The sequence below is a fragment of the Rhodofomes roseus genome (assembly GCF_022264815.1).
Source record: "Rhodofomes roseus strain CIRM-BRFM 1785 chromosome Unknown C8Q71scaffold_8, whole genome shotgun sequence".
NCBI classification, from domain to species: Eukaryota; Fungi; Basidiomycota; class Agaricomycetes; order Polyporales; family Fomitopsidaceae; genus Rhodofomes; species Rhodofomes roseus.
The window spans coordinates 567,115-586,546 of NW_025952964.1; the positions used below are offsets into that span (position 1 = coordinate 567,115).

General features: G+C 56.6%; 8 protein-coding genes across 8 annotated transcripts; 3 read left to right on the forward strand and 5 right to left on the reverse strand.

The window, feature by feature from the left end:
• Positions 1-210: 210 nt before the first annotated feature.
• C8Q71DRAFT_557614 (uncharacterized protein) lies at positions 211-1,067 on the reverse strand. Its single transcript, XM_047919336.1, has 2 exons — positions 515-1,067; positions 211-458 (listed from the first exon to the last, which is right to left on the reverse strand). The coding sequence occupies exons 1-2, from the start codon at positions 971-973 to the stop codon at positions 336-338; spliced, it is 582 nt and encodes a 193-aa protein (XP_047779752.1). The 5' UTR covers positions 974-1,067; the 3' UTR covers positions 211-335.
• Positions 1,068-1,137: 70 nt separating this feature from the next.
• On the reverse strand, positions 1,138-2,925 carry C8Q71DRAFT_754069 (uncharacterized protein). The gene is made up of 9 exons (XM_047923472.1): positions 2,903-2,925; positions 2,404-2,849; positions 2,330-2,352; positions 1,976-2,270; positions 1,896-1,918; positions 1,732-1,846; positions 1,646-1,668; positions 1,502-1,590; positions 1,138-1,416 (listed from the first exon to the last, which is right to left on the reverse strand). Exons 2-9 carry the CDS (start codon positions 2,617-2,619, stop codon positions 1,403-1,405), a joined length of 798 nt encoding a protein of 265 aa, XP_047779753.1. The 5' UTR covers positions 2,620-2,849; positions 2,903-2,925; the 3' UTR covers positions 1,138-1,402.
• Positions 2,926-4,730: 1,805 nt separating this feature from the next.
• On the forward strand, positions 4,731-5,888 carry C8Q71DRAFT_796214 (WD40 repeat-like protein; the record flags this gene model as incomplete). The annotated part of the gene is made up of 2 exons (XM_047925660.1): positions 4,731-5,342; positions 5,391-5,888. 2 exons carry the CDS (start codon positions 4,731-4,733, stop codon positions 5,886-5,888), a joined length of 1,110 nt encoding a protein of 369 aa, XP_047779754.1.
• A 918-nt stretch (positions 5,889-6,806) lies between these two features.
• On the forward strand, positions 6,807-9,088 carry C8Q71DRAFT_557958 (uncharacterized protein). The gene is made up of 5 exons (XM_047919339.1): positions 6,807-7,193; positions 7,248-7,274; positions 7,334-7,603; positions 7,659-7,868; positions 7,924-9,088. The coding sequence occupies exons 1-5, from the start codon at positions 6,910-6,912 to the stop codon at positions 8,771-8,773; spliced, it is 1,641 nt and encodes a 546-aa protein (XP_047779755.1). The 5' UTR covers positions 6,807-6,909; the 3' UTR covers positions 8,774-9,088.
• Positions 9,089-9,280: 192 nt separating this feature from the next.
• Positions 9,281-10,570, reverse strand: C8Q71DRAFT_557804 (uncharacterized protein). The gene is made up of 4 exons (XM_047919338.1): positions 10,515-10,570; positions 9,732-10,418; positions 9,441-9,668; positions 9,281-9,346 (listed from the first exon to the last, which is right to left on the reverse strand). The coding sequence occupies exons 2-3, from the start codon at positions 10,386-10,388 to the stop codon at positions 9,450-9,452; spliced, it is 876 nt and encodes a 291-aa protein (XP_047779756.1). The 5' UTR covers positions 10,389-10,418; positions 10,515-10,570; the 3' UTR covers positions 9,281-9,346; positions 9,441-9,449.
• C8Q71DRAFT_558152 (uncharacterized protein) lies at positions 10,565-12,230 on the reverse strand. The gene is made up of 10 exons (XM_047919340.1): positions 11,991-12,230; positions 11,822-11,883; positions 11,667-11,764; positions 11,528-11,610; positions 11,472-11,476; positions 11,263-11,400; positions 11,186-11,201; positions 11,077-11,128; positions 10,988-11,022; positions 10,565-10,928 (listed from the first exon to the last, which is right to left on the reverse strand). Exons 1-10 carry the CDS (start codon positions 12,005-12,007, stop codon positions 10,646-10,648), a joined length of 789 nt encoding a protein of 262 aa, XP_047779757.1. The 5' UTR covers positions 12,008-12,230; the 3' UTR covers positions 10,565-10,645.
• Positions 12,231-13,609: 1,379 nt separating this feature from the next.
• On the reverse strand, positions 13,610-14,601 carry C8Q71DRAFT_557663 (uncharacterized protein). Its single transcript, XM_047919337.1, has 3 exons — positions 14,289-14,601; positions 14,223-14,234; positions 13,610-14,160 (listed from the first exon to the last, which is right to left on the reverse strand). The coding sequence occupies exons 1-3, from the start codon at positions 14,408-14,410 to the stop codon at positions 13,767-13,769; spliced, it is 528 nt and encodes a 175-aa protein (XP_047779758.1). The 5' UTR covers positions 14,411-14,601; the 3' UTR covers positions 13,610-13,766.
• A 306-nt stretch (positions 14,602-14,907) lies between these two features.
• C8Q71DRAFT_856914 (GMC oxidoreductase-domain-containing protein) lies at positions 14,908-18,849 on the forward strand (the record flags this gene model as incomplete). The annotated part of the gene is made up of 16 exons (XM_047927346.1): positions 14,908-15,557; positions 15,615-15,868; positions 16,325-16,594; positions 16,652-16,755; positions 16,825-17,007; positions 17,060-17,070; positions 17,119-17,238; positions 17,298-17,527; positions 17,581-17,670; positions 17,730-17,778; positions 17,830-17,967; positions 18,028-18,177; positions 18,242-18,485; positions 18,544-18,634; positions 18,685-18,716; positions 18,769-18,849. 16 exons carry the CDS (start codon positions 14,908-14,910, stop codon positions 18,847-18,849), a joined length of 2,697 nt encoding a protein of 898 aa, XP_047779759.1.
• Positions 18,850-19,432: the final 583 nt, after the last annotated feature.

Sequence of the window (19,432 nt, forward strand, 5' to 3'; positions counted from 1 at the left end):
GATAACCGGCTCTGACTGCGTGGGCACAGGGGGAGGACGTGTTGGTGGCGGACCTGCGCGCCGCTGCTGGGCGCGGTTGTCCGCATCCCCCAGGGGTAGATCGGACGTCGACGAGATTGCGCGAGAAACTATGCGCTGATGTGTCCGCGACACCGACGTGACTGAAGCTAGCGACGTTTGCGAACTCGACGCCCCTGCCAGCCCCCGCCACACCGACGGCGGCTGTCCGTTAGCAAGAACCTGGTCCCGACTCGTCGCTAGTGAGTAAATGGACTGTGCATGCCTGGAACGAGCCTCTGCTCTCCGCGACTGTATTGCCGCGATTTCCTCGTCGCTCAAACCAATCTCCGCGAGTCGTGTGGACCATGTGGGTGGGAGCCCATTACAGCTACGACCAATTCAGCAAACCGGATGCACTCAGGGTATAATACGTACTTCTCGTCCACATGTACATTGTGCTGAAAGTACACGGAATGTGAGCAATGGCACTGGCAGCGCGCGCTGTGTTGCGTACCTGGAAGTTCCAGGGCAACGAGATGGAGGGGTCCTCCACAGGCTCGGGGGGCTGGAGGTCTACAGCATTCCGGTCGGGTGTCTTGGGAGTCTTGGGTCGCCTCCCGAAGCTAGACAGCTTCCGCAAACCCTGCCTGAAGCCTGCAGGCGTTGCAGTCTCTGGAGAAAGGATGGTAGACGAGGCGGCGGGCGACACGGTGGGGCGACTCGGGGTGTACGAGGGCGACGGGGAGGGGCTGCGCATAAGAGTTGCGTACTGAGCTGAAAGAGGCGTCGGCGGTTGCGATGATGCCGAATCCGGGGATAACGAGTGATTTAAGGAGGGCAGTGAGGGATTGTACAGGTAGTACGGATCCTTGGGCGGCAGAGGTGGTGGCTTCGAGGTCGAGGCAAACTTGAACACCTTCAAGGACGAGAACCGGGACGGGTTCTGCTGGCGGCTGCCTGAGGCTGTGGCCATCGTGGACGTCGTCGACGTCGATGCACGAGCGAGCGCATGCAAGTCGTTCACCGGATGGGTTTCACTGGCTTACACCGGACGTTTCAATTTGCGGTGCGGACATTCAATCCCAGATAAGCCAACACAATAGCAAACCCTTTTCGGGGTTCGAAACCTATTCACTGCCGGTCAAGAAAGGCGCGCTAGAGACGCGTCTACGAAACACCATCCACATGTGACGACCAATCAGACAAGATTCCCTGGCTATGCATTTGCAAACGGACGATCAGCAAGACTGGATGGGATACATGGCATACGAGATGAGAGACCGCTGAATACTGTTGTCAGTAGTACTACGGATGCAGATAAGTTATAATGATACAGGGATTCCCAGATCTGATTCCAAGACAAAGCGAGAAGGTACCTGACCATCCGGCCAAAAGACTGTGCTTATGACGCCGCACCTGCACAGCAAAGATCAGTGAGCGACTGTTTCATACGCGCGCCTCGCTAGCACGGACGCAGAGTAGAAAGTGGATCTGTACTTACGAATGGCGGCAATCTCGCCCTCGCTGAAGCCAAGCTCACCGAGGCGGTTGAGAAATGTCGATGGAAGTCCCATCGGAATTCCGTCCGTGCTGTTACATCATGATCAGCACAGCGCAGTTGGTGCTGAGACGCCAACTATCGTACCCAACAGACACATGGAAGCAATGCTAGCGATGGAGCACAACATTAGTGTGCACTGGTGCCTGTGGATGTACAGATCTGTAACTTACCTTGAAGTTCCATGGCACGCTAATTGCTTCATCTGCGTCTGGAGACATGTCCAGCAGCTTGTTGATCCGTTGAGACTCGCCTGGTCTTGTCCATCCCGATGGAAGGCCGCTGAAGCTATGTTGCTGGTCAGAAAGAGACCTACGCTTGTGCTTACGAGACATACTTCTCGTCCACATGTACATTGTGCTATACGAAGATTAATGGGTGAGACAATTCTAGGACGGGAGAATACTCGGTCCGCACCTTGAAGCCCCACGGTGCAGATATGCCTGAATCTCCTTCCCCAGTCGGAGGGACGTCGACTACGAGAGCCTTGTTGTGCGCGGCCTTCCTCGGTCCGAAGCAGAATATGCCCGTTCGGGCATCTGCGTTAGGGTCGACATCTTGTAGTGGAGGCGCCTTTGTTGCGACCGACAGACTGGGTTTCTTCTCATGAATGGGAGAGGGCTGGCTAGGAGTGGCCGGGCTGCGCCGGCCGAGGTCGCCTTTCTCATTTACGCCAAGTTGGGCGGCCCAGCTCGGCGGCAGGCCATTGAGACTGTCGATATAATGCACAGCCATACAGGCCACCGTACTCAGGACATTGGTTTGACGTACCTCTCATCCACATGCACTTGGTGCTGTGTGGCTCTCAGCTGCCGCATACTGCTACCGATTTGTAGGGTACGCACCTGAAAGTTCCACGGATACGAGATGGATGGATCCCCCTGCTCTTGAGATTCCACCACAGCGGCCCCCACAGGTCGCTTCATGAGGTCTCCGAGCGAGCGTCTCTTGGTCGAGATCGCCGTTGTCGCGCCGGTCGACATTGTGGTTCTAGACGAGCCTCGGAGGCAAAGCATGCTCGAACAGCGCCGTCTCGCGATACTTTTCATCTTGGACGCCATGGCGGCGGTACAGCACTCCTTCCCGAGGACACGCGCGTAGACCCGCCTAGAATGCCCGCCCGGTGGCTGCTAGCGCAGTGTAGATGGAGGTTGGGAAACAGGAACTCAGAGACTCAGGTGAGGCGGATAAGCTCTTGCGCTGGGCCGGCGTGCATCAGCTTCTGTGATCTCACGACCGCGACAGCCGGAACAGACCAGATGCAGCGGCCTCGTCGGAGTCGACGCAGATGGCAAGTCGGACACCCGTTTCGTCTGACCAATATCTGAGCTTACCTAATTATAGCCACACAGGCTTATGGCTCGACGTTGAAAATGATAGAATGGGACATCCTCTTGAGCCTGCGTATTTACTGCTACCCACACCCTTAGAGGCCATGCATCCCGAGCATGTTGACTTTGAAGACGAATATTTGACGCATATTTCGTTGCAGCTGCGGGCTTTCGTCGGGCCCGGGACAACCTCACGCTCGCGACCCGAAGGCTGAAATGAACTTCCATGGTCTTCTCTATGATATACGTTCTCACTTTTGGACGCAGTGCACTTTCCCAAACAGCTGGTTTTTTGACAGGTGCCATGTCAGGGTACACCAGTAACCAGCGTTACTTAGTTGACTGTGCGAGCCACTGATCTCAGCCACAGCTTCCCGGCTGTCTCCGGGCAGAGTGTGGCTTCCACTGAGACACGATCACATGTGCGTTAACATTCCCAGGCGCGTCAACAACCGACAATAACGCGCCCCGGAATAAGTAATTAGTTTCGATCCGTTAAGCGTGGCCGTGGCCGACCTTACCCTCGTCACATTTCACGTCGGTTCGGGCGCCCTCCCTCTCTTATATCACAATCACATCCTCATCTTCACCTACTCTCAACCACCACCATGTCCTTTCTAGTCCCCACCTCGCTGGGGGAGAGGTAAGCTACGCGCCACAAGGATGTTTCGAGCTAGACTTAACTAACGTCTCTGGTGGCGTCGCTAGTAGCAGCGGTGCGGATTACAACCCCTTCGATGAGGGGGTTACGACTCGCTCTCAACAACGGAAGCGCACGTATAGTGCAACTCAGGAAGACGAGCCTGAGGACAGGAAACGGCTGAGGGTGAACCCACGCCTTTCTTCGCTGTTCTATCGACCGCGCAGAAGCGCGACGCCGCAGGAGGTAAGTCTTCATCGTTGACTCTGTCTTTATCCAAAGTATAAGATCGAACGCGATTGATCATCGAGGACATGATGTCCGATGAAGGGGACGAGTGTCTCTCGTCGTGGGCCTACGTGTCAAGGGGGGGCTGCCTGGCCACAACTGGTCCGACTTGCCACGGGTTGGGCGAAGGCGCTCCACCTTTTCAAATGTCCCAACCTTTCTCAGCGCGTTGCAGATGCCCCTCGGCGCTGCGGTTCCGTATTCGCTCGCTGTTCCGACTGTGCAACGTCGTGTGCACGAGAGACGCGGGCGAACAAGGGGTATGCGCGCGTCTACTTCCTATTGCATGACGCCATTCCCACCGAGGCCGAGCGCGCATCTCATTCACTTCGTGCGTGATCTGCATACGAGGGGCACCTCCACGTATGTAGGAGGTGGGCATAGACGTTCGTAGTGTCTGTCCGCTGGGCATGGACTTGTCTCTCGCTTCGCGCGGCTTGTGATGGACGGTGGCTCTGTCTCAGACATCCACGATTTGATGCGTGCGTCCTCGGCATGACAGGGTTTACCGCCAGTCGGCCCCTCAATGGTCTCTTCGAGTCCTCTTCAGCTCAGCGAATTTGTAATGGCTGTGGCTGCATACCTATGCGCGAGGCGTTCATGTCGTAGAAAGCACCAGGTCTACCCATAACCACCGAACTCAGAGGATGTATTCTGACCAACCCTAAAGCTTGACAGGTCCCTGCACGCGGTGGACCGCGACGAGTTCGATCTCTTCTCTCCCCCTTCTACACCAAGGTCCCGTCGCTCACGCCTGAGCTCGAGCACGTCCTTCTCAGATCACTCCTTTTCTCGGGCATCCTCGGTATGCTCAACCATGACGCTGGAGAGCGCGATCGGTCTCAGCCGAAGCCACTCCGTCTCCGAGACACCTCCTACCCCGCCTCCCGTCCCCGAGTCGGCTGTCACCAACATGCGGACCGACAAGGTCATCGTCGACTTCTCCGTGGTGGAGGAGGAATGGAGTAAGCGCGTGTGGCCCGTGAGCTGGTCCGAGAACAACATCCTGCTTTTTGGGCGCGGTGCTCGCGTGCATTACAAAAGCCTCTCGGCGAATGAGGCCATCGGACAGTTGTGCAAGTTCCGGGAGGACCAGGGGAATCTGCGCCTCATCGAGTGCGCAGGGAAGGACTACCCCAACCTCGTTGCGGTGAGCAGTTCGAACGGGCATATCCAACTGTGGGACCTCGCAGCGAAGAAGATGGTCTCCAAGTGGTCCACGAAGTCCACGGCGGCCATTCAATGGAATGGTCCCATCCTCACCGTCGGCGGCGAGCGCGGCTCTATCCGCCAATTCGACACGCGTGTTCCTGATACAACGAAGATGAAGGAGCAGGCAAAGAAAACCATGCGCCACCAGTCCAAGATCAGCAGCCTCGCGTGGAATATTGACGGAAAATTCCTGGCCAGCGGAGATGAGAGCGGTCAGGTTCACATTTGGGACCCCCGTCTGCAAAACGCACCTCTGGAAGTGGGCGAAATGATCCAACGCCGGAAGAAAATCCAGCACGTAGGTGTGATCACAGTACGTGTTTCTTGGGTTGTGCAGCGAATGCAGCTGACGCCGCCGCAGGCTCTCGCGTGGTGCCCGTGGCACCCCAAGACTCTGGCCACGGGCGACTCTGCGCCCGACGGCACAGGTACCATTCGTATATGGAACGTCAACGGGTCCGTATCACTCAACCACCCCGACCGCCTCGAGCTCGACGCTCAAATCACGTCCCTGCATTATTCCCCGCACTGCAAGGAGTTGTTGAGCACTCACGGCCCGGGCAAGGGCGCGCCCGAGCGTGCCCCTGCCAACCCCAACGTGAACACGTCGACTGACGACTCGTTCGTGCCGTCGCGCATCGCAAACTCCGTGGTCGTCCACGCATTCCCGTCCTTCCGCCGGATCGCTACCATGACGGGAGCGACGGCGAACATCGCAGGAAGCGTCCTGAGCCCGAACGGGCAGAGGGTTGTGCTCGCGATCCCCCAGGAGTCGAAGCTGAAGGTCTGGGACGTATGGGGCAAGCGGAGGGAGCTGAAGCGGTCCTCGAGCATGTTGAGCACCTGTTCTATTCGGTGACGAGGTGGGTGCGTGGAGGCTCGTTTGCGGGCGGACATACGGGATCGGACGTTGAGCGGCGGGGTGGTCTGGCGGGGTGCGAGGCAGTTTGGCTTGTAAGTTGCATTACTAGTTGACGATACTGTAGCCGTAACGCAAGTGTGTTGTTTGCTGTGCATAGGTAGGTGCATCGTATGTAATCGCAGTCATCTACATAGTGTAATTGTAGTGTTGTTGTGCTGGTTCTGTTTTCCCAATTCACCAATGCTATGTATTAGGCAGGACTGGGGTAATGGTGTGGAGAGCAGTCGTGTTCCTGCATTCCGTGTTGAGTCCCATCGCAGAGTTCAATAGGTGCAACGTACCGTGCAAGCTGCTTATTGTCCTCTAAGGAAGGTGGCTTCGCACGTCTGTTACCTGGCCTACGAAGGAACGGAATGCTGAAGACGAACAATGACTGTGTCTGCAAACTGTCGCACGCGGTCTTCCCACCACAGCGCGTGTGGATGGGGCTCGAGCACATGGCTCAGAAGCAGACAAATTCGCAGACAAATTCGGACGGCGGACATGACATGATGATCGACGTCGAGCCTGCTAAGTACCTCGGACTCTACAGAGCCGGGATGGTACTGTCAGGGAATACTGGTCGATGGCTCGAACGCTGTGTGTGCGGCGGAGGAGGACGAGGGGGGACGTGTGTCGGCATGGGAACAGCCACCCGGGGAGGAGAGCGTGATCGCGCTGTGGTCGGGTGCCAGCCGAGCGCAGCTGCTCTGGGTGGCCGCTTCGAGACGGGAAGTGACAGAGCCATCATGCAGCAGCATCGCCAGCACTGAGCACAGTCTCCATGCGCCGCTGCTGCCGGACACCCTTCCCCTTCATCTTCGCCTCAACCCCCTCCCTTTCCTGCTGCCCCCGCCTTTCTCTTTGCGCCTACCGCAGCTGCTAGCTCCTGGAGAGCGACTTCCAGTTCTCTTAGGGCCCACAGAGTGCCGGCCTACAGCCTGTCCACCCTGTCGCCAGCTTCGCGTAGCCCGCAGACATGGCCGACCCCCAGTCGGCAGGGGGTTCTGCCAGTCTCTCTCAGTCCACTTCGGCGCCGACCTCTTCTGTATCTTTGACCACGGCTGCCTCCTCGTCCTCTGCTTCTAGCCAGCCGATCTCGCTCGCGACCTGCACAACTACGGTAACGGTATATCCGTCCTCTACTAGTACTAGCGACCCCAGGGTCAGCATCGTAGGCAGCCCATCCTCCAGCAGTCTGCAGACCCAGCCGTCCTCGACGACGTCCGTCGTGACATCTGCCACAGCGAGCTCGTCCCCTGAGTGAGTGATCCTGTCCCGACTCACGTCATTGACTGACAGCCGGCGCACCGTCAGTGCCAGCATCTCCGTAGACCCATCCTCGTCAGTGTCTGATCCCCTGTCGATCGTTAGTTGCGCCGCTGACTCGCCTTGCCATGCAGTTCGACCGCCAGTGCTTCACAAAACGACCCGAGTGTATCTCCTTCTTCCGTGTTCTCCTCTGCGTCGAGCGATCCCGCTGGCGCTTCCTCCGCGTCGTCTGCTGCCTCTGCTGACTCTGTCGCTGCAACTCCTGCTACGACGTCTGTCGCGTCTTCATCTGTCTCACCTGCGCCTACTCCCTTCATTGGTGCACCGCCATCGTCTTCCTCCCCAAACGCAGACTTGCAGACTGTGGCTGCAGACTCCTCCGATGCAGCAGCTCCCACAAGGTACGCTTGAATATTCACACATGTTCGCGGGATGTCTCACAACAGTGTTGCCTAGCGATGATGGCTCTGGAGCGATCGCGACTTCCATCGGTGTGGATCCTTCGTCAACGCTCACGCCAATCTCGCTGGGCACCATTTCCGCTACCGCTGGAGTAGGAAGCAGCACATCACCCTCCTCGCCGTCACCGAGCTCCTCGCTCGGAGCCAGCAACAACACAAATTCGAGCAATGGCAAGGTGAACTCCGCAGGAGCGCAAAGCCAAAGGTACGCCTCCCTCACGTCTACTTCGTCTCCATCCTCACCTCACCTCCCCCTCCAGCGCCGCCTCCAAACGCGCCGTAGTCGCCGGCGCGGCGGTCGGCGGCACGCTCGGCGCCCTGCTCCTCCTCGTTGCCATCATCTTCTTCATGCGGCGCCGCGCCCAGCGCACCCGCACCTCCGCCTCGCGGCCTTTGCGGAAGTACTTCAGCGCGCGGGGGAGCGTGCTAGGGTACGGGCCCGACCCGTTCGACCGGAACACGGGCATCGAGTCCGTGCGCACCGTCGCGGACGCGTTCCGCGGGCCGGGCATGATCCAGCACATGAGCCCCGCGCCGAGCATCCACTCCCCGCGCACGATCATCCAGAACATGAGCCGCCCGCCGGAGCTCCCGCCCGTCGACCTGGGCGCGGGCGCGGGCGCGGGCGGGGAGGCTGAGGCGGGGTTCATGGGCATGGGCGAGGCGACGCCGCGCTCGTGGATGACGTTCCAGCAGCGCGGCTCGCCCCTGCGGAACAGCATGCCGGACGCGGACCCCGATGGGATGGGCGCGTCGTTGCCGTCGATCGCCGTCCCGCTCGTGTCGCCCACCGCGAGCGACGCCTACCCGCTGTTTAGCCCGCCCGCGGCGCCCTCGCTCGGCCAGACGAACTTCAACTCGACGCGCTCGTCCAAGGCGTCGTCGAGCATGTACTCGTACTCGGGCAGCGGGAATAGCCCGCCGCGGAGGAGGAGCCTCGCGGACTCTGTCGACCCCTTCCGCGACTCCGTGGCGATGAACGGGGGAGGCGGCGGGTATGCCGGCGGGCGCGGACAGTACCTCGGGGACAACGTCGATCCGTTCATGGACGCTGCGGCGCCGCCGGTTACGCAGTCTGGGCCGTACTCCCCGCCGGGGCGCGCGTTATAGTGACGCTCGACCCTGGGATACACAGCATTGACACCCAGGGTCTCGCGGGAGGGCGGTGATGCAGTGGCGGCCCGTAAGCAAGTAGATGAATCTGATCTGATCGACGACGAAGTGTTCCCTTCCCTGCCCCCTTACTCACATTCTGTCCCACCGACTTCAGGTCACACCGTCAACGCGCTCGCTCGACGCGAGTGGCGTCAGGACGTGCGGTCTCCGCGAGGCTTGCCGTCCCCAGCTTCCCTCTTAAACCGAATCCCTCATGGACCTTTCGCCTTTCGCAGATGTATTCTTAAATTATCCTCGCCCTTTTAGAGCCGCAGGCTGCTCCGATTCTTGATTTCTGGTTTTTCGCCTTCATTCCGAATTGGGACCGGAATACGAACTCGTGTGCAGTCTACTGTATTATACGTACCCTGTCTCCGCATAGCTTGGTAGGCGCGTGTCAGTGCTCATATCAGTCCTTGGTCTATAATCGATCGTTACATTAGTCCTCTACCTCTGAGTGCGCGGCTGGTCAGGTGTGGGGTGGTTCAGGGCTAGTGGCGTCGCCAATGGGTTTGGTGAGTACCATCACTTTCATGACGCAATGTACAGCGTGTATCGATACATGCAAAGCGGATCCTTCGTACGCTGAGATAAGTTATGCCTGATGAGAGTAATATCTTACCGTAATTCGTCAGGCCCCCAAACTCATACTCTCTTGCTCAGCAGCGTCTGCCTGGGCCTCCTTTTCCTCGAACTCTTTCGTATGCAGCCACAGCTCGTGCGCCGATTTGACCATCCTCGAGAACTGGAGCATTTCGCACCCGCGCAGCTTCTCGCACGCGTCGTCCAGCTCGAGCAAGTGGCTCTGGTACTCCTTCTCGTCCGCCATGCCCGTATCCGCTTCGTGCACCTGCAGACATCCACAGCACAGATGTCGTGAGTTCCATGGGGCAGCGAGTACGGCGCAACTCACAGCGTCCCTGGGGATCTGCCCGATGTACCAGAACGTTATGTACTCGCCGCCGCGGTCGCCGGGCCAAACCTCGTCGTTGGGGCGCTGCTTATTGCGGTTGCCCCATGTCAGGGTTGAGGCGTAGAACGGCTCTGTGCATTTGCGCATGCCGTGCACACGCCCGGCCGGGGAGAGGGGTGCGTTCGTCGGGAGATACAGCGGCAGAAACTCGACTCGGTATCCCGACTGCTCCCATACCGTGGCGCCCGGCCGTGGCAGAGCAGAGGAGCGCGATATGAACCAGCACATGCATGCACTCTCAGTAGGATTCTCAGCATGTATGGAAAATACACAGCGTACCTCCTCGTACGCCTCCCTGAGCGCGGTCTGCTCGAGGCTCTCGTCCACATCCTTGCGGCCCTTCGGGAGGAGCCACCGATCGTTCCGGGGTTCGTACAGCAGGAGGACCTTGCCCGTCGCGGGTTGGAGGACGACCATGCCTGCGCCGACCATGAAGTCAGAGCAGAACCAGAAGCTGTTGCGCACGGAGGGCGAGGACTGCTGGGAGAAGGTGATGCTGTCATTGGCTTTGCGGGCGCGCGAGCGACGGTGGGAGGTGTTGCCGCTAGTGCTGGGATAGGCTGAGGAGGCGGAGGCTGACTGGGAGTGACCTTGCATCGAGGCTGGCTAGAGGAGACAGTCACGGTCCTACGCAAGATGTAAGTACGACGACCGGTACAAGTTCAGTCGCTCTAACGGAGCCACGGTATTACGTCATCGATGGGCTGCCACGAGGCTACTGACCTTCACTATTTAGGTAATCGACCACGAAGCTGATGGATGCGAACCCGTGAAAATAAATTACTGAAGGTTAAATAGTAAGGACCGCGGAGCAGTTACAATGAGAGTACTTGGTAGGGGAAGGAAGCAAGTGATTACACGGCGATTATTTCGGCGGACGAGGGATCGGCTCCGACACTACCCTCCTCGGATACAAGCTCTTCAGAGCCATCTGTCGCCGCCAGCACCTCCACCGATTCGTCGACGTCTTCTTCCGGTGGCTCGAGACTGTTTGTACCATAGGAGAATGAGCGAGCGAGACTCCCGACCACCCGCGTGAAACGTAGGTCGGACATCTGCGATTCGGCGGAAGGCTGGTCCATTGAATTTGCTTCGTGCAAATTGATGTAAAAGCGAGACAGGAGAACCACTTGGAGTCTGCGGGATGTTTATACACTCGGCCTAGATCTGTTGTGGATGAATGGGGAGTGACGCACGCGCGTATGATAGGCGCCACATATCCATTAGTAACCTGAAGCGTGAATTTCAGCACAGTACAACAGCATATGGGGAGGGTGTAACGAACAGCGTTTATGAAATTAAGTGCCATATCCACGACTAGAAGAATGAGAATCGTGCTGAGCCGAGTGCGCGTCAGCGTCGGTTTACTCGGCCTCGACGGGCTCCGCGCTCACACGAAATATATGGTACCTGGTATGGGCAGAGAAGGAGTTAGATACGAGAACTATCTGGAATGCAGGCGTACACTTGCCATCTCTGATGATCACTATGGTAAGGGAGATGTTGGCGTACATTCCCTCCCTCAATTTGCTTGTGTGTGTGTGGCGCCAGGTTGCCAAAACCAACAACAGCTCGGAAGTCAAAATAGAGGCTTGTCCAATGATGGTCACTGCAATTAGAGAAGATGTGTCCTAGTGGTCAGTCAAAAGGCACTGTCGGTCCGACGATGTTCCACCATACATGCTCTGTAACATGCGTCATGAGATGAGATGAGGCGCAAAGAATTGATAACGCACTTGTAAATGGTGTTGACGTCAGTTACAAGCACACAACCAACAGGATAGGCCACAGTGACTTCATATGCTGCACTAACTGCGTACTAACGCGCACATTCGTTGAGTAGTCGTATGAACGAATAATCATGAAAGGACGTACTATGTCCGCTGCACTCGCCATCAGAGAGAATGCGAAGACCGCAACTGCGAGGAACATAGAGCGACGACTGATAGCGTAGGCACGCAATGCCGTGAAAGCTACCGGACGTTAAACCATCAATGCGGCATACGTGAGGCAGATACAATGTCGCGTACCGCCAGTGGCAAAATGAAACAGTGCTTCGGCACAATCAATCACTGCATATAAGATGTAGCCGCTGCAATACGAAAAATATGTTAGCCTGCTCTGACATCAGAGGAACGTTCTCCACCTCTAAGATAAGCGTCAGCATTCGTGGAGAGTGCGAGGAGAGCTGACTGATACCTTGCAGCTTGTGACATCAAGATTGACTACAGGTATATACAAACACATCGCTGCGGATAGGTGCATCAGAATGTATAGGCCAGTAGCTACAGACACACTCCTGCGCCGCCAAATCAGGTCGACCTCTGCCCCGATGGTGAGGAAGCGATCGAATGTATATATCGCTGTAAACGGGGTCGAACGTCGATAACATTGCGATAGCGGATACTCTCGTGGTTTAGCTCACCGCATCCTGCTACATAACAGCAGTTCAACGTGGATCTATGTCCCTTTTTGTGTTTGTACCCAAGATGATGGAAATGCGACTCACGCTGCTTCCAACGCCGCGATGATCTCAGTAAGTGCAGCCGTCGACATAGCTATGACCTATGAATATATCATGGCGATAGACTTCGTACTTATATATGTGCCTGTAGTCCTGATGTTGAATGAGTGCTGTCCACTGACGCCGGGCTATTCACAGCTAGCCTTCCAGCGACGGGAAGGCGTGTTCGTATGATGTAGTCAGAATCTGATCGTAAAGCAGAGGAATTGCACAATGATTCACCTGATGGACCGTAGTTGCCATGCTGGTCATGATGCAGTACGACCTCACTCCCGCAACTCATGATTTTCAGCATAAAGTTTGCTCGCGGCTGTGCTAGTCAGTGGCATGCGTCGTCGTGTATTGCCGGGACATACCATGAGTACGCATGCACGTACGTTCGCATTGAGCCCACCAGTTCTTTGCCAGATGAACAGTGGAACGACCGCACACTGTACCAACATGTGATCCCCACGTAACTCATGAGACTGCCAATGAGCTGATTCAGCATGTCCGCACAGAGTACGACAACAATCCTACGCGTTGAATGTGCTTGCGTTCCTGTAAACACGGTGTCACCGACTCAGTACGACCGGAGTACCCGGGAATTGACAAATGATCGACCGTGCCACCGAGCATCGTACAGCCTGGTCGCCTCGTACGCCGTGATCGAGGCGCCAACTCGTCGTTACAAGGTACTTTGCACAGTAAACCTTGTAAAAGAATATCAGATGGGGTCATCAAGCATCATGCGACCATGGGTACAGCTCACCATACAGATTAACTCATTTGCTGCACCTCACGAAGCCGTGACTCGGAATGGCAGCTCTGTTGAGTTCAGCTGTCAGCCCACTGTTCAACGTTCAACGTTCAACACCAACTTCCAAGTATAATCAGAACATGCCTGTGGCATGGTTGGCGAAGCGTCCCTGTAGCTCCAAGACATCGACCTACGTATCTGGATCTGTGCAACATTGGAGTTCGCCGTCATACCGCCTCATACCTGACCTGTCTGCCAATCATTATGGCCATGGTAGCAGCAAACAGCGCATGTTCGTAGCAAGAGCAGCAATAGAGATACGCTGAGAGGGGGCAGTGCATCAAGTGGGTTAGGGCAGCCAGGGCGATCATCGCAACACCACTGGCAGTGGAAGGGCATGACACACCTAGAAGACGCAGTTGACGATGCCGCGACCAATCGCAGAGCTGAATCCGAAGCCGTACATTGCTAGCGGGGGTGTCAGCCGTCCGCAGCTACCGGAACTCCTTCGTCAGACTCGCGAACATGAAGTATGCGCCGATGCCGCTCATGGTGTTGTTTACCTAATTGAGTCTAGCGAGTTTCTGGTTAGTGACGATGCCACGTAGCAACCGAGAGAGCAAGGCGAGGTCTCAGTGACATCGGAAGGCGATGGTATGAAGCATACATCACAAAGTGAAAGGACGCATAGACTCGGAGACGGGAAAGGACATTATTGCTGCAGTTGCTCTGCTCTCTTCTTCAACCCGTCCGCAACTGCCTGGAACCCCTTCGTCAGACTCGCGAACATAAACCACTTGATGAAGTATGCGCCGATGCCGCCCATGACCTCGCGCGTCTCATACAAGGTCTTGCCACCCTCGACCACACTGAGTGCCTGCCAGCGCTCGGCATTCACCAGCCATTTGGGCATGCAGTTAACCCATGCGACGCGGTAGTTTGTGTGGTCGACGGCGGTGATGATCTCCAGCGGTCGCGACGTTGGTGGACGCGAAGCGTCGGGCGAAGGCGGTATATGTACGTCCATAAGCAGGTACGTGCCCTCGCGGGCGGTCTGGTCTGGTAGTGGTTTCTTGGTCTTGCCGTCAACGATAACTTGTGCGTGCCTGTCCAAACGTGCTGATAAGAACATGTAGCAGCGAATCGCGCCAGGATGTCCGAATCTTACACAAAGTCGTTCCTTAACAAATGTCGCATCATTATATGAGGAGGGCTATGCAACTGCGACACTCACCATTCACTGTAGCTCTGGAAATTACACAAGACATCCCATACTTTCTCGATGGGAGCATCAATGACGGACGACGCACTGAGTGTCAGCACCCCGGTGAACTTCGGCTCCGGCAGATTTGTCATAATAAGCAACGGGTGTGTTGAGAAGCAGTATTTGGGTTATGTGCCAGGAGCCACGATGAGCCTGAGTTCGTGCAGCACCGTTGAGCAGAGGACGTAGTACGGGCTCAAGCTCGCGAACATCAACGGTTGCCCGAATAAGGTGGCACGTGGAGGGCTCGCATCGCAGATCTGAGATCGACTCGGACTCGCCAGTGCACTGACAGTGACTTGACTGAACCTTACTATATGCCTTTGCTAACCGTAGAGCCTCGAAAGTCGGTACGAAGCAAGTACAAAGCCACAAATATTGGCCTTAATACTCGGCGTCTCTGCACAAGCATATCCGTACTCCGAGTCACTGTGTGACTTGTGTCCTCCGTCTGCGGTATTACTCACAATCGACCATGGACTGAACTTCTAGCGTGGGTGTGCGATAAGCCTCAGCTCCCACTGGTACATGTCCATGGACAAACCAGGTGAGCCTCATTCTCGTTCACGTCGTCCAGCGTTTAGACTCCATGGAGGGCACCGCACCCTTCGTGTATGAAGGCGCGACCCATCACACCTGGTACAAGGTCGTCGGGGATCTCAACCATACCAGCACCGCCCGCCGACCCCTCGTCATCCTGCATGGCGGTCCCGGGATGTCGCACCATTACATGCTACCCCACGCACAGCTGCACGCACTCTTCGGCATCCCCGTTGTGTTTTACGACCAGCTCGGCATCGGGCGGTCCACCCACTTGCGAGACAAGCCAGCGGGTTTCTGGACCATGGATCTCTTCATGGACGAGCTCGACAATCTACTCGCGCATCTCGGCATCCATTCCAACTTCGACGTGCTGGGGAACTCGTGGGGCGCGATGTTCGCGGGACACTACGCAGCCGTGCGTCGGCCTGCCGGGATGAAGCACTTCGTGATTGCGAACGGCGGTGCGTCGATGGCGCTTTGGGAAGTTGGTCTGAAGCAGCTGCTGAAACGTCTCCCTGACGACGTGAGAGAGGCTATTGAGCGTGGCGAGCGCGAGGGGAAGCGGGACACGGAGGAGTACAATGCTGCCATGAAGGTATTCCAGATGAAGCACATCTGCAAGGTAGATCCGTGGCCCGAAGACCTCGTTACGTCGTTCGCTGCAACGGACGAAGACCCGACTGTGTCCAGCGCTATGTGCGTGATTTCATTACTGGCACTTGGCCCGGGCAGGACTCAACACTACGGTGATAGGATCGGCCCGTCCGAGTTTAACGTCAGCGGGACGCTCAGGACCTGGGGCATCGTCGAGGAGGTGCAGAACATTACTGCGTCGACACTCCTGATCAACGCGTATGACGATACAGCGCAGGACGTCTCTCTGATGCCCTTCTTCTTGAAGGTGAAGCAGGTCAAGTGGGTGCAGTTCGCGTACAGCTCTCACCTACCGGCATTCGAGGAGCCAGCCAGATACTTCGAAGTAGTTGGCCGTTTCCTGACTGAATCCGGTAGCTAGTGCTCGTAGCACTCCTAGGATGCTGAAGCTTCGGGTATCTGAATGACTTCGTCTGCCAGATTTCCAGTGTTCAGTCGGGCCGGCAGTGATATCGTGTCTCCTCGATACTACTCCCGCGCCCTGTGCGAACTCTTTGTCGCGCTTGTACTCGCGCCGATAGGCTACTCATACACCAAGGCCTTCGAAACATCCCGGCTCACGACAGCTGACCCATGAGACGTCCCACCCTATGAGAACTCAAGCGATAAGCACCCTGTACGATTGCTAACAGCAGTGCTATAGATACATGCCATTGTACCAGGCGTACGCTACCTTGACTTAGCTCGTCGTAGGACCATCGGCCGCGGTATGTCTAGCATCAATGTCAATACGCCTATGGAGGTCGATATCATCGTAGCAGGCGGCACGTACTAACCTTGACCGCTCACTCCTCTGAATACACATTGAGTCCCTCCCGTCTCCATAGGTGGTACCGCTGGCTGCGTAGTCGCAGGCCGCCTGGCGGCAGCAGACCCTTCTCTGCGCATCCTCGTCCTCGAAGCGGGCCCTCCAACGCACGAAGATCTCGCGCATGTCCAGCCGGCACGCTACCTCACCCACCTTCTGCCTGGGAGCAAGACGATCAAGCTTTATGAAGGCAAGGAGAGCGAGTTCCTGGACGGGAGGAAGCCTGTCGTGCCTTGTGCACAGTGCTTGGGTGGCGGGTCGAGTGTCAACTGTGAGTGAAACTCCGAAATGTTCAGGTTTGACTATGACAGAGCCCGGACATGTACAGTTGCGATGTATGCACGCGCGGCAGCCTCGGACTACGACGATTGGGAGACGGTGTACGGGAATCCGGGATGGGGCTCGAGGGACCTTCTTCCACTTCTGAAGAAGGTACGCCGCCAAAGAACCTAAGTATGCCCTACAGCATGGCACATTGACTCATGCCGGCGGAGTGATTAGTGCGAGACATACCAGGTAGCACCAGGCAAGGAGACTCACGGATACGAAGGGCCGCTAAAGGTGTCATACGGAGGTCACTTCACGAATCTCGGGCAACAATTCCTCGATGTGGCGAGTCGGTACGACAAGACGCGCAGAGTGATTGAGGACCCCAATGACCTAGGCGAATGCAACGCATACGCGGTGAGCGGGAGAGTCGTACACGAGCCTATTGCTACTGACCATATTTATGCAGAGGTGGCAAAAGTAAGCACGCGAGGCCTCTCGAAGTTAGACCGCTCACCATCTATTGAGGTGGATTGACAATGAGAAGGGAACACGGTCCGATGTGCCACACCACTACATCTACAACCAAGCGCACAACAAGAACCTCATCATCATGACCGGGTTCCACGTCAAACGAGTCATCTTCGAGTGCGTCTGCAGCCACATACGTACCCTCCTTCTATCAACATTGCTAATGCTGCATACAGCGGGAAACGCGCAGCCGGCGTGGAATACGTGCCCAACATCCGGGTACATCCCGATTTTGAACAAGGAGAGGTCCACGTAGCCAGGGCTGCACGCATGATCGTGCTCTCCGCGGGAGCCTTCGGGTCCCCGGCGATCCTGGAGAGGTCTGGCATCGGCGCAGATCATCTCATGCGGTCGCTCGGTATTGAGACCACCGTCGATCTACCTGGTGTCGGCGAGAACTATCAAGGTTTGTTCGCCTTTCTTTGCTGTGACGAAGTACTTGACAGGTTGCTTCTGCAGACCACGACGTCTGCTTCACGCCATACCTCGTAGGAGAGGAAGCAGACACTCTAGACGGGATCATCCGTAGTGAACCGGAGGAGCTTCAGAGTGAGCACACATACCATCGGCCTCGCCAGCTACAGTGCAAAGTTGACTTCTCCGGGCAGAGTGGTCTGCGCAATGGCTAGCGAAAGGTGACGGGTTGATGGCTCACAAGTGCGTACGCGAGCTCTACTAGCGGAGACAGCAGCTTCATACACTTCCAAGCGGCGTCGATGCAGGTATCAAGATACGACCCTCCGAGAAAGAGCTAGAAGACATTGGCCCTGAATTTCGACAGCGATGGTACGAATACTACGCCAACTCACCCGATAAACCAGTCTTCTGGCTTGGTGCCCTCTCGATGTGCGTTCAGTCGCCGCTGCTGCTCTGTGCCGTATAATAATTGGTGGGCAAATTATTCAGGTTCGTTGGGGACCCGTCCACAGTACCAGCGCGGAAATACTGTTCAGCGGATTATTTCCTCGACTATCCGGCGTCCATCGGGTATGTCCACATCACGTCTGCTGGCGACGTGAACGCTGCTCCGGATTTCGACCCGAAGTACTTAAGCCGGTAAGTTTCGCCAACCCTCCATTTACTTACGTTCGTGTCCGACTCCCCCTAATTGGAATCGTAGTCGGGAGGACGTCGTGCTTCTTCGCTGGGCGTACAAACGCGGCAGGGAGATAATGCGGCGTATGCCGCTGTACCGCGGAGAATACGCCCCTGCACACCCTCAATTCCGCGTGGACAGCGATGCGGTGTGCCTGCAAGAAAGACTACCTGTCGGTATCTCCGCACCGGACATCGCCTATACGGCGGAGGATAACGAGGCCATCGATAATTTCCTGCGCAAGTACGTCGCGACGACTTGGCATTCGGTTCGTGTACTGTTATCCGGTATGTTCTTGGGCATGAGTTGACCGCACGATACGTCAGCTTGGGACCTGTGCGATGAAGGCCCGCAGCGATGGCGGTGTGGTGGATTCGCGGTTGAGAGTGTACGGAGTCGAAGGGCTCATGGTAGCAGGTGAGATGCTCGTCGCGTATGCCGCGCAGATGGACGCTGACACACATTAGACCTGTCCATCGCGCCGGCCAATGTTTCTGCGGTGAGTATCGCAACCTTTTCGTACTGAAGGTCTGACACGAGTCGTGCGACAGAATACCTATTCAACTGCTGTCGTAATCGGGGAGAAAGCAGCGGTGCTCGTCGCAGAAGAGCTTGGTATACGCGGTATATGACCCTTTGATGCATAGTCGGTAGTCCTAGCGAAGACCAGTCAATACATATATATGATCTGAGACAGCTAGCTTACCATACGCATTGCCATGCGGAACGGCGACGCAACCAATGAATCACTTTGAGAGTACTTAGCTTAGCTAGTTGCGTACTGGCGAGAGCCCATGAGGCCAGCGCAGCCCGCCGAGACGGATGCAATTTCACCGAAGGATGGCAATGCGCAGGCATCGTCGGCGTACGTATGTATAGCTCCCGCAATCGCACCGTGTGAGCCCGATGATTCAATGGCTGCGAAGAACAGCTATGTGAGTGCTGTGTACCCGACTCACGTCGCTCGGGAAGAATAGCGATCCAGTTTCTCTCCGTACGCGTACGCGTTACGCAGGATGGGTATCATCCGCGTCACGCTGTGTGTTCATAAAGCACGCATGCACGGTCTGCTATCCATTGGCAGCCGTATAGCCTTAGAGATGCGTTTGTTATTACGATGGTTGCTGTAGGAAGGCGTATAGACACGTACGGCTCATGACTGTTCGCGGGCAGAGACACCCGCTGGTGGCGGTGTGAGCCCAAACTGTGCCGCAA

Bases quoted from the DNA above. Each gene is read 5' to 3' on its own strand.
- C8Q71DRAFT_557614 (XM_047919336.1), bottom strand. From the start codon at position 973: ATGGCCACAGCCTCAGGCAGCCGCCAGCAGAACCCGTCCCGGTTCTCG. The intron at 459-514 runs GTACGCAACACA...GTGTACTTTCAG, and splicing joins CGTTGCCCTGGAACTTCCAG to CACAATGTACATGTGGACGA.
- C8Q71DRAFT_754069 (XM_047923472.1), bottom strand. From the start codon at position 2,619: ATGGCGTCCAAGATGAAAAGTATCGCGAGACGGCGCTGTTCGAGCATG. The intron at 1,919-1,975 runs GTGCGGACCGAG...ATCTTCGTATAG, and splicing joins CTGCACCGTGGGGCTTCAAG to CACAATGTACATGTGGACGA. The intron at 1,669-1,731 runs GTAAGTTACAGA...CTCCATCGCTAG, and splicing joins GCGTGCCATGGAACTTCAAG to CATTGCTTCCATGTGTCTGT.
- C8Q71DRAFT_557958 (XM_047919339.1), top strand. From the start codon at position 6,910: ATGGCCGACCCCCAGTCGGCAGGGGGTTCTGCCAGTCTCTCTCAGTCC. The intron at 7,275-7,333 runs GTCAGTGTCTGA...CTTGCCATGCAG, and splicing joins ATCTCCGTAGACCCATCCTC to TTCGACCGCCAGTGCTTCAC. The intron at 7,604-7,658 runs GTACGCTTGAAT...AGTGTTGCCTAG, and splicing joins GATGCAGCAGCTCCCACAAG to CGATGATGGCTCTGGAGCGA.
- C8Q71DRAFT_557804 (XM_047919338.1), bottom strand. From the start codon at position 10,388: ATGCAAGGTCACTCCCAGTCAGCCTCCGCCTCCTCAGCCTATCCCAGC. The intron at 9,669-9,731 runs GTGAGTTGCGCC...GGATGTCTGCAG, and splicing joins GGCAGATCCCCAGGGACGCT to GTGCACGAAGCGGATACGGG.
- C8Q71DRAFT_558152 (XM_047919340.1), bottom strand. The intron at 11,765-11,821 runs GTACGCGACATT...AACGTCCGGTAG, and splicing joins GTTTCATTTTGCCACTGGCG to CTTTCACGGCATTGCGTGCC. The intron at 11,023-11,076 runs GTTCGTTACACC...TTCACGCTTCAG, and splicing joins CACTTAATTTCATAAACGCT to GTTACTAATGGATATGTGGC.
- C8Q71DRAFT_557663 (XM_047919337.1), bottom strand. From the start codon at position 14,410: ATGACAAATCTGCCGGAGCCGAAGTTCACCGGGGTGCTGACACTCAGT.